At 41.8% G+C, this 12759-nt stretch overlaps 1 protein-coding gene across 1 annotated transcript in view; it reads left to right on the forward strand.

Moving 5' to 3' along the window:
- LOC308314976 (prickle-like protein 2) overlaps positions 1-12759 on the forward strand; it is a gene marked incomplete at both ends in the record, with an annotated part of 31216 nt that overhangs the window by 6395 nt on the left and 12062 nt on the right. Inside the window, 4 exons of the mRNA XM_080762800.1 lie at positions 3449-3562; positions 4393-4530; positions 6013-6219; positions 9498-9684. Coding sequence (XP_080618926.1) covers positions 3449-3562; positions 4393-4530; positions 6013-6219; positions 9498-9684 — 646 coding nt within the window. The remainder of the gene's footprint in view (positions 1-3448; positions 3563-4392; positions 4531-6012; positions 6220-9497; positions 9685-12759) is intronic.

Consider the following 12759-nt stretch of genomic DNA (forward strand, 5'->3'; position numbering starts at 1 on the left):
ACAGTTTCAGTGTAAACGAACCTTTTTCCGTCATAGTTTTTGTAACTGCTCCTAAACCATTTTTATATTATCTTTTGTGGAGACTTGACTATCTGACATGAAAAGAGTTCCTCTCTTCACCTCTGCTCCGTTTGTTCTGCCCAAACCCAAAAGGTGATTGAAATGAGGTGAATAGCTGATTAGGTGAGCCTAATTCAACCTGCCCATGAAGCAGACCACAAATACAGAGCACAGTAGATGGCACTATCTATGTGTATATACCATACAAATACCAAAAAATCACACCCGTGTGAACTGAGTGGTGCAACTCCTCTCTCTCTCTCTCTCTCTCTCTCGTCAAATAGGTAGTCACATTTAATTGCGTGAGGACAAGATTCCTCTTCATAAAATCCTATCAATGACAACAGACGGGGCCCCAGCGATGCTTGGCGTTCAATCAGGATTTGTGTTTGCATGAATTAACTTCGGATAAAATGGAGATTTATGAACTGGTAACAGACTATCCACTGGAGGACAGAGCCCCTACTGGTACTCATAGTCATACTGGTGCTCATTAACGTCACATAGGTAGTCACATACAGTAGGTGAACCAACACATAGGTGAACACGGACATTGCTGTTCCTTGGAGTGGTTGCACCACTCAAAAAAATACAGTTTGTTACCCAAAAGAAAAATACATTCACAATATTCATATTTTCAGAAAAATAAGCAAAATGAAATATTACAGCATACCCATAACTGGGACAGCTACAGTTTTAGTCGACGAAATCAACACTGATGCGTGGAGCCGGTATAGGAAAGAACAAAGGGCTTTTTTTTGTTTTAGGGATCAGACGTTCGAAGCGGAGCAAACAGAATAAGTCAGTCAGACATTTTTCAAGGAGGAATAATTGCAGGGACGCTACACAGCTGTCACTGTCTGTGTGCAGGGACCAAGGTCACAGTCTAGCCCATTTAGACCTGAGGACGCAGCATCTGTGTCACCTTATAGCATTTAACCACTTTAACCATTATTTTTAATTAAACTTTAGCTGTTGAAAATCTACAAGCTCATGAGCTTGAAGATCTGCTATTCTTGGAAAAATCGTGACAATGTGGTGCAAATCTTTGAATATATATTCGTTCACAGCAAACTTTTTTTTTAAATTCGTATCTTTGCTTCTGGGGGGAAGGGGGTCCCTGGAACAAGATATTTTCAGATGGGGGTGCGGCAGCAATTACATATAATTTTGGGGGTCCTTGACATGAAATAGTTTGAGAACCACTGGTATAGAAACATGAGGTTTTTCAGAAGAATCTGGTCTCAGGTCTTTGTGAGTTAGCAGGGTGACAGCCGTGACTGCACCGCCAAACACAATGACTAATTAGTGCTCTGCGTCGTCTGCATCCCTGATTCAACCAGGAAGCACACAGTCGCTGTCTGGCGGGCGGAGACCTCCTACCTCCAAATTACTACTTTTTGGATTTTTTTTGTTATTGTAAATTAAGTAATGCCCTACTTTATTCACAGTGGTGTAAAGTTACTAGTACATTTACTTAGAATTACTGGATTTGTACCGATTTCCAATATTATTTACTTGTACTCTTACTATTTTAAAGCTTTAGTTACTAGTTACTTTGAATATTTTGATTATTATTACAAAACATTGAATCTCCTTGAATTCATTTTTTTGGCGGATTCTTCTCCTATTTTACCAGTGTTTCGGCGCTGTAGTGCCAAAATGATTTCGGCTCGTCAGATATTTCCAGTAGCACCGAAGAGTCGACTTTAGGAACGTACCCGACTACCCCCCCCCCCCCCCCCCGAACCTCAAATGACGTCACATCGTAGGCACTACAGAGCCGAACCGACTTTTATTCGGCTCTAAAATAGGAGTATGAATCGGCCCTAAGTCAACAATTTGATGACGGGGTGGCTCAATATTGAGTCTCCTCCGCCGGTCATCAAAGTATTGCACTGTTTGGCCTGTTTTCACTGTTGCTACACTTAAAAATATACAATAAGAAATGTGAACCCATAGTGATATTCATAGATATGTAGGCATTTTGCATTAAAAAACATTAGGCATGTCATTGTTTTTAATGACAAAATGGGTTAAATTAAACGGTAAATCAAATTTTACCCATTGTTATATAATGCATTTACTTTTCGGGCATGTGCATGGGCACGATCCTTTGGGCAAGTAGAAGATGACCTGTACTTGCCCAACAGTTAAGTGCCTCTGAGACCTTAGTGTCTGTCAACTCCTGTAATGCAGTGTAATGCAGCCAGCCTCCATACAGGGCATACATGCTGCTGAGAGAATACTTCAGTAAATGTATTTAGTTACTTTCCACCACTGGTTCTTTGCGCAGAATCATATCTGTTGTGCCGCCCATTAATTACGTGTCTTGCTTTGAAGTCGCCGATTTTGATGTTCTTTTTGTTGCTGTAACATCAGTGAGATTAAATGGAACTAATTAAATCCTATTAAGTTAATAGAACTTTAAAATACATGCCAGACAAAACTATACGATGGTTGTGCCAGTTATGCTGCTATGATCGAGCAAATGTTTGGGCTTTGCTTAGACACACACACACACACACACTCTATCACATGTGCGTAGTGGATCTGTGAGACTGAGTGCTGAGTTCAGTTCTCATGGGGGTCAGTGAGGGAGTGTGGCGGTGCATCTCATGGGGGTCAGGTAGAGGGTGTAGCGGGCGGTGCACTTTGACTGTCCAGGTGGCTTTACTCTGTGACGTGATGTTCTGGAGGGGATGAAGTGGCTCAATGGCCACTTCATGATCCGCTAGCTCTTCCTATAGAGACCGGGATGAGAGGGATTCACCAGGATAGCCATCCACCTACAGATGTGTCATTTCAACTCTTCACACTATCCTGATCTTGCCAATGCTGCTGCTTTGCCACTAAAAAGAAGTGCCACTCCTCGAGACTTCCAGCGAGTCTAAACATAACACCTTGGCAAATGCCCCACTTTCACTGACAGTGTTCTGATAATCTACTGAACTGCCAATGGCACTATCCATCTAGTGTAGCCATCTATCTCCTCAGCCTCCCCTTTACATATTTTACACACCTTTATAATGTTCTTATTTTGATCAGATCTCCAGGTTTTCTTCACTGATTTACTACAACAATATGGCATATTTTGAGTCTATACTAGTGGTTCTCATTTTATTTGCAAGGACCCCCATAACTCTGAGAGTGTACAAATGAAACCAAATGCATCTGTATACTCTCAGAGTTACAGACCTATATGGTCATTCCAGGCTATATCTTTATGAGTTTCTGGTAATATTATTGCCCGCTCATTATGTCCGTGGCAAAAATGTCCACCACAAGCCAGTATGGCGATGACCCCTGCTACAGTTCCCTGACTGAAGACGGTTTCGGTCTGACGACACGTTCCTTACAGCTGCTCTGCCTCTATGTGGTGTTTTAGGTCCATCAGTACTACAGTTCCCTGCCTGAAGACAAGGTTCCATATGTCAACAGTCTTGGAGAACAATATCGCATCAAGCAACTTCTGCACCAGCTGCCACCACATGACAATGAGGTATACCACACTGCCACACACCCTAAAACTCAATTAACTCAGTGGCATAATTATCTCAATCTGTGGGGTTCATATAGGAAGTCACTAATGATGTCCCAATTGTTTTACTGTTGGGTTTGCATAATTAGCTAAGTATTCACCCACAACAGCACATGGCTATACATTTGCTTCTAGTTAACTTAGAAAGGTGATCTAAGAGTCTAATCTAGACTTCAAGGAACCTCAATAATTAAAATATCATTCCAAAAGTACGGATGCATTGGCTACTACTAAATGTACTGTGTACCACATGTGTCACTCATGTTGTTAATACAAAAAAGTTAAGCCTAGAACTGAAGGTCATCAGTCATCAGTAATCAGTGACGTGATGTCACTGGTCACATGACCTCCAGTTCTAGTTCTACGAACAACTCTAAGTTATATTAATGACATAGTTCAATGTTGAAAATGAGTGGTATTCCCCTTTTAGTGCACTCGGTGTTCAAGTGTTCTTCCACATTTGAGCACCAGAGTTGTTGTGAATGTGTCGGTCCACCTGCCATTTTCCGCCCTGAGGGACTCCATGGGCTTTTAAGTGGTGATTATGTGATGTTAAATTGCATTGCTTCACCCTCACTGGGCCTTCTGCTTGCCAGCACCGGGCCTGTGGAACAGCCTTCCAATGCATTTAAGACTGCAGACTCAGACATTTAATTTTAATTTCGGAAGACCTTTTCATGTTAAATTGTTAAACCTTTAAACCCTGCTTTAAAGCTTCAATTCCCTGTGAATGAAAATGCAATGCAAATAAAATTAATTTATTATTATTAATTATTATTATTATGATGTAGGTGTGTTACTGTAACGGCCTGGATGAGGAGGAGAAGAGGGAGCTGAAGATCTTCAGTAACCAAAGGAAGAAAGACAACCTGGGCCGTGGCAATGTGAGACCCTTCCCCCTCACAGTACAAGGAGCCTCCTGCCAACAGGTACACTTTGATTTACTTTCATTTCATTCAACTTGGTTCTACGTCCACAGTAGCCTCGGAGGCTTTACGTTTCACAAGAAAAATAAATCCCAGTGGCACCCGCCCCTATAGACCAGAAATCACGCTGGCTGGGCCAGGCGACGATCACAGGCATCAGGTGGCATTAGATGTCAGTCCATGTAAGGATAAGACTGCTTTCAAGAATTAATGATCCACCCACAAATGGAACAAACTTCAGGACGATTGATCTCCATAGAGACATGCTTCTTGACTCTTGAGGCTACACTACATAGTGACTGCACCCGTTTCATGTAACACTAGATTTATTTTCTATTTATTACATGCATCGTGTTTTATATGCTGTGATCAGGGCATCCTTGAAAAAGAGAGCTTGCTCTCAAAGGGCTTCCCCGAATAAATAAAACCTTTATTTTATGTAGTGGTTTTCAACCCTTTTCATATCAAAGTCCATTATTTATTCAGCATTTGAGCCACAGACCACCATGGGGCTAAAAGGAGCTCAACATTCAGGTTATTAAGAGATAAAAAAACACAATAAATCACAAAACACAGGAGAAGAAATGTAATAAATAAAAACAATAAAACAGAAAATGTAATGCCACACGGCATTATTACTGCAGAGATCAGAGCTTACAGTTTGTTACACACATTGTGAATTTGGGAGCTTTTGGGGGTTAAAGTACTAACCACTGTTTCGGAGGTCACCTTATCACCTAAAACTGGAGTATGAATAGGCCTTTATGCAACTCAAGTCCGTTTTACTCATAATAGGGTCTAAAGTTTAGAGTAAATGGACTTGAGTTGCACGTTCTTTGATGAGCTCTTTTTCAATCTACACAAAATCTCCTCACCAAAAATAGCAGATCTACAAGCTCACAACACATCACAATGTTCCCCCCAGAATAGAGATAATGGGGTTCAAGTGGTTGAGTGTGTAGGCTAAGCGTAAATTTATTTTCAATGTCCAAAAGGAAACAGATATTCTCTCAGGTTTTCCTCGTGACATACTGCATCTAAGGGGGAATGATTTACATATTTACATACCGTTACTATGGCATAAGTAGGAATGTCCCAATTACAAATTAAAGTTGAAGATTAATTGTCACAAATAATTGCAATTAACGATTTAACGATGTAATAATTGCGACAGGCCTAGACATAAGGTGCTAAAGTAAAGCCCGTCACACACCGTCTGCGAACGCCGCGCGTCAAAACAGCCGCCTCCGTTATTTTCAATGAACCTATCCCACACCGGCCGCGTCCGACGCGCACCGACGCCTCGCCTGACGCTCCGATACACCACTGTTCTATTTTCCAGGCGTTGCCGCGCGGCACCCGGTGTGTTGGGCTTAACAATAATAATTCATGGGTGCCACCGTGGATGAAAAAGTAATTCATAGGGATGACCTATAAATAATGTTTGAGAGGTCGAACCACTGTTCTACCGTCCTCTCTGTCCAGTGTGGCGGTCAGATCAACGGCGGTGACGTGGTGGTGTTTGCGGCGCGGGCGGGTCACGGCGCGGTGTGCTGGCACCCGCACTGCTTCGTGTGCGGCGCGTGTGAGGAGCTGCTGGTGGACCTCATCTACTTCTACCAGGACGGGAAGGTGTACTGCGGACGACACCACGCCGAGAGGCTGAAGCCTCGCTGCTGCGCCTGCGATGAGGTACGCTAGAAAACTAGTGGGGAACAATTGGGGGTTGGACTTAACACCCTAGAATAAGCCTACAGTGGCCTACATGGAGGCACGCCTGTCAGGAACAATGCAATTGTTCGTGCCTCAGCTTTTGTTCACTTCCTTCACTATGACCACAGCTCACATACTTTCTGTGAATGGGCCATTATATTGGACAAACGTGATGCAGAGCTTCACCAGTCTGTGAAGCTGACGGTAACGGGTCAGGTTGGCCAATCAGGAAAGCCGATGCATACATTACACTTCCCCTAAAACATGGAGATTTGGTCGTCCTCTGCAGGCCCGCGATCTCCTCCGTATCAGCTGATGTGGCTTTTATTTTATTTTTTATTTTTTTCCTAAAATTATCCCACGATTTTGTAACCCATTTTTCACCCGTGTCAATTATCTAATGTGATCCTGGGCCTCTACACACCCTCCGCCAACCTGGGGAGAGCAACGGACTTGAACTCATGCTTCCTTCATGCATGAGTGTCCAAGTTGCTCCTTTACACCTGACAGAGGGGAGTTTACCTGGTTGGACGTAGCGCGTGGAAGGAACACGTTATTCCAACCAGATCCTTTCCCCTCCATCAGACACCCCGGCTGGCCAGGGGGAGGCAGTTTAGAAAAAGAACAATAATTTGCCTCTGAGATGTAGTGGAGTAGAAGTAAAAGTACAATTGGGAAGACTCGAGTAAAATATAAGTACCTCAAAATTACAACTAAAGGTGAGAAAGCCTTTTAGCCTTTTAGCACTCTCCTTTAAGTACAGTACTTAAGTAAATGTACATAGCCCACTGAACATGGGTTTAATATGGAAGCTTAAGAGAACGGAATATAGGGACAACCATGGGAAAGGAATAGATCAGTGGTTCTCAATCTTTTTTCTTCTTCGAATAAACACATAAATTAAGCCCTTAACAAACATTATTAATTTCAAGCTTTTCCCCCACCCCACGCCCCTATCCCCTCTCCCAGTACAACAGAGTGGTCCCTAGGTAGATTATTTAGTCTGGGTGGTGGTCCCCGGTTCATAATCAGTTGAAAGCCATGATGTAAATGTGATGCCTACATTTAGTTTGACACGGTTCCAAAGAGACATATGGTGAAAATAGACGTTAGGATGTTAATTTTGTCATCGTTATTGTCACATCACAGTTACACAAGTAAAAAGGTGGGTGAAATTAGTTGTTGTGCATAGTTCCCATCATGTTTAAAATATGGAGATAAGAGGTTCCGGCCCTGACAGCAAGGATATCAGACGGTCTGTGCATGCTTCCCCAAAGGGAATGCATGAATGTAATTATAGTCTGACCAAGAAACGAGGATAAAAACATCCCCTACAGACATAAAAACAAGTGACCGGAGCAAATCCAGCCCACCTTGGATAACTTAAAGGAGGATTATGAAAACAGATTCCCAGAGCTCTTGTGTCTCAGAAGGCTAAATAAAACGTCTGGGTTAGTGGGTTTCCGAGGCTACAGAAGGCATGACTCACCGTTTCTTATTTGATGTACAGTAAAGTACCATCATCAGCTCTTTACTATTAGAGTGGTTTTCAACCTTTTATTCATATAAAGGTCCATTATGTATTTGGCATTTGAGCCACGGACCACCATTTGAAGAAATTTTGCCGAATGTCTTGATGCATTGGATACGATTGGATAGGATTGTGGCCACAATTCCATGCTTTATTGATGTTTTTACCATAGGAGAGATAACAGGCAAACTAACTATTCAAAATAACAACTCTACTACATTCCCTTATTGTGTTAAGACTTCTTGTAAATTAAGTAATGCATAATTTTACTTGTAAAATGAAACCAATCCAGACCAATGCAGATTTTACACTCTCAAGAGTTAAAGATCTATCCATTTGGTGATGAACTCTTCCATCATTTAGCATGGGGACCACTGGAACCCCCTCAAGGACCACCGGTGGTCCCCGGGCCACTGGTTGACAACCACCGCTCTGTTACACCAGCGGGTGTAATAATAGTGAGTTCCGCAAAGCAGTCGCTGAAGTGCCAATTAATGACGCCAAAGCACACCCTGGAGACAGTGTGATATTGCGATTAGGGCCCTATACACCAGTTACCATCAGAATGAAACATTATCATTAAAATGCATTCATATCGTTGTGGGGCAATTCTCTCTCAAAATAGCACCCATTTTTCCTAGCGTCCTATGCTGGAAATTATACAAATTAGTACCAAAAGTAAAAGTACTCATTATGCAAGAATGTCCCGTTTCAATGTATAAAGTAAACATCTTTTGAAAATAGCCTATCTACAACCTCACAATGCATAGCATCACGACGCATTGTGAGCTCAAAATGTCACTTAACTAAGTACGGTACTTGAGTAAATGTACTTAGATACTTTCCACCACTGTCTGAAAGACAATAGCTCACTCAGCCAGTCCAGAGACCCTGTGAGATGGCTGTGTGCCAATTATTAACAACACATTTAGCCAAATTACTTCTGTGAACTTCACACGCAAACTGCATCGCACAGCAGGGCTCTGAACAGTGGCGGATTAGTCATATTGTGATTACCGGTAATCAAATATATATTGTGATTAGCCATATTTATATTGTGATTAGCATATTTATGTTGTGATTAGTCATGTATATATATATATAGTGATTAGTCAGATTTATATTGTGATTAGTCAAATTGTGATGGTGCCCTTTTCAAATAATTAATTTGAGAACGGCTAGATATTCCACCATGCTCAGCACAGCATTGAGAGCCTATAGACGGCTTAACTAAGAACTAAGCAATCTGTCTGTATGATGAGGATTTATCTTTCATCCCAGAATGCATCTGTGTCACAGGTGTTGATCTTATTAGAAAACAGGCACAACACCAGGGAGCTCCACTGATCTCACTCACTCCAGATTCGGCACAAACTAAATAAATTTGATCTACGGCTATGCCACAAATATGTGAAATGCCCTATATATCAACGGCCATCGCAAAGTGTGACTCCACCACCTTACACTCCTTCAAAACCGCCATAAAAAAACACCTGTCTGCAATGGGTCCTAGAAAAGTAATCTAAGTTTAACTCCTGAAATGAACCTTCCTACACGATTATTGCTACTAGGGGTGGGCGATATGGTGATAAATACCGCCGAGACGATGTCTCCATGATATGCCTTTTCTGAGATATCGTATATATATCGTATATATATATATATATATATATATATATATATATATCGTGGTACAGTGAATTCATGCACATTCTATGATTTTCAGATCATCTTTGCCGACGAGTGCACGGAGGCAGAGGGCCGCCACTGGCACATGAAGCACTTCTGCTGCTTCGAGTGCGAAGCGCCGCTCGGTGGCCAGCGCTACATCATGAAGGACGGCCGGCCGCACTGCTGCAACTGCTTCGAGTCCCTCTACGCAGAGTACTGTGATGCATGCGGAGAACACATAGGTACGTACTGTATACCACTGAACACGCAGAGAACACATAAGTACTAACTGTATACCACTAAACACACAGAGTACTGCAACGCACGCGGAGAACACACATGTACTGTGTATACCACTAAACACAGATTACTGCGACACATGTGGAGAACACATAGGTAGGGCTGTCACAATTATTACATAACATAATCATCTAATCACAATTATTTGAGATAATCGCCATTATTGTCATAATCGTGTTCATGTTGAAAGATGTACATACGTAAAAAGAAAGCAGAAACGCATTGTAAGCTTGTAGATCAGCTATTTCTGCTATTTCTTTTACCCTTTTTTGTATAAAATGCCAGTAATTTCTTGGTATATTTCAGTTATTTGTCATATCTGTGCACTGCTTCATTACGAAGCCTAAAAGGCAAACAGAAATGTAATTTATATTCATAACGTTGCGTTGCAATGCCAAAACACGATTCAATCGTTAATCGCCCAGGGTCAGTTGGAACCAGTAAATCAGTGTGCCCAGCGATTTCCAGCTTCAGAACTAGCCGGGGAGCCAGTCACCCAAAATTTGAGAGGATCTGTGATGTCATGCTGTACTTTTTATTTGCGTTTTTAGATTCTTAATCCCATCCATTAAAATGGAGTGAGGGGTGCTAATATATTAAAGTCTAGCTCATGTTGATTAGGTGATGTAATGGTGATGTAAAACAAACGGTGTCAAAACAAACTCTTTATTGTTAATGGCATTTAATGTTTGTGTTAGGGACAAGATGACGTAAATTTTCCCTTCATTGTCAATGGCGTTTTTAAAACAAACATTGAACTGAAAACAAACATTAAACTTGTATAAAATACACACAAACACGCCACTGACAGTCACATTATTATTGAGTCGTCAATATCTGTGAAAATAATCTGGATTATTTTGAGAACGATCAGATACCGAAATATACTACTGATTATATCGTGCATCACTAACTGCGACGCATGTGGCGAACACTACTGTATACCACTGGATACACAGCACTGCGACGCAAATTGCGGAGAACACATACTGTAGGTATGAGCATGTGTCTGCTCCCGTTTCCCTCTATACTGACTTTTTGCGGAAATAGCAAGTCTACAAGCTTACTGTGAGCTTGTAGATCGGCTAGCCTATTTCTGGTGAATGCCCCCCACCCCCACACCAGAATATCAAGGCATTAGTTGTGGTTCAAATGGTCTAAGTGCATAAATATAACGACCAAAACGTCAAATAATAAAGAACATCCTTTTTTCAAGTTCCAGACAGTGTGCAGGACCTATTTTTCTTTGATTTGATATAGCCTACCTTTCGAGAGAGCTTAAAAGCCTTTTCTCCAGTCTACCTCTCTGTAGTATAAAACCAATACATCTTGCTCACAACACTGCCACTAAGATATACTCAGTAGAAGCAGTACATTTGATCGTATCACTGAAATTCCTTCACCGGTTCTCCATTCGGGCTCATTCACACTTCAAGGTCCTCCTGTCAGCCTATAAATTACTACACTGGCTATAGCTCCACTGTACCTCTCTCTCAGACCTCAGCATCCCTCACTAGTCTACGCCTGTCGCAATCCTATATTAAAATTGTCTAATGTGTGGGTCAGTAGACCATACAGTGGCCGTGCACTTGTGGGCCCCCTGTCAGCACTGATGTCAGACACAACAGAAACTTGTTTTCTTTTCTTGTTATATTATCCGTAAGGTTTTCTGAGTGAGACGGCTACGTATGTGTGTGGCTGTGTCCCTGGGTCTGTCCCTGTGTCCCTGGCTGTGTCCTATCACGTAAATAGCATTCAACGTCCCTATAAACTTTTGGAATTGATGGCCGTTATGTCAAAGCCCAAATTAAGCTCTAGTTTGAACTTAAAGATGCTATAAGCAATAATATGTCAAAATATTTCTTTGGTATTCAGACAGCCAGCAATGGGTAGAACGCTCCCCAACAAATGTAGTCTCTGTGACACATCTAGGGGCCGTAATCTGCATTCAAAGATGTTCCTAGAAGCTTTGTCATTGGTCGGGGAAAAAAACCCGGTCGCAGTGACAAACCAATCAGGAAGCAGACAGGCAAATCGACCAATGACAAAGCTTCTAGGAAAATATTTGAATGCAGATTACGGCCCCTAGATGATCACAGAGAATACATTTTTTGGGAGCGTTTTACCCATTGCTGGCTGTCTGAATACCAAAAAATAAAAAGGTATTTTATTTTATATATATAAAGATATATATAAAGACATATTATTCCTTATAGCAGCTTTAAAAGGATATAGAAAACTCACATAGGATAATTTAAGTGACCAAACCCAGAATAAGAAGAAGTAGGTCGGGAGCATAGACTGTAAAAAATATGGACAAAGCGTTCCCCGGGTCTAACGTGAACGTAAAATGAAGCCTGAAATCCCTTGCATTTTAAGTCGCCATCTTTCAAGATCCGTTTGAGCCCAGTTTGGCCATTGGCTGGCCCAGACAATGAGGCGGGACTTCCCCCCTTCTTCTTCGTTGGTTTTTATTTTGACTCGAGTGGGTGGGGGATCCCGTTCATGAACTGTAACGGTAGCCACGCCCCTCAGAACATGCGCGACTTTATGGTCATTTCTTTTATAAATGGGGCCATCATTTTCCAAAAATAATATTATGACATTAGAAATGAGACTAAACTAGTGACTGGAAGTGAAAAGTATTCATGACCATGTTTATTAAGGTAATACAGTCTAGGTGAAGTTGGGCCCAAATACATGGACTTCTATGGGGCTATGGGTTTTTTTGAGCCCAATGATAGCGCCACAACAGGCCATTATATGAACTTTCATTTCCTTAGTGGCTTCACAAAAAATCTGTCTGACTGCCCCCCTGGTCGGGAGTGGCTTATTGTCGGTATCACGCAGCGCTAAACCCCTGGGAGATAGATTGCTGAGGTGGAGCGCCACACCCAGGGCTCAAAATTAACTTTTTTACTTGGTAGCACTGGTGCTCCCAATTTCAAAATGAAGGAGCACCAGAAAAAAATTAGGAGCACACACCAAAATTGAAGGAGCACCAATATGTAATCGAT

This window comes from Protomyctophum bolini (genome assembly GCF_963924005.1).
Source record: "Protomyctophum bolini genome assembly, chromosome: 5".
NCBI classification, from domain to species: domain Eukaryota; kingdom Metazoa; phylum Chordata; class Actinopteri; order Myctophiformes; family Myctophidae; genus Protomyctophum; species Protomyctophum bolini.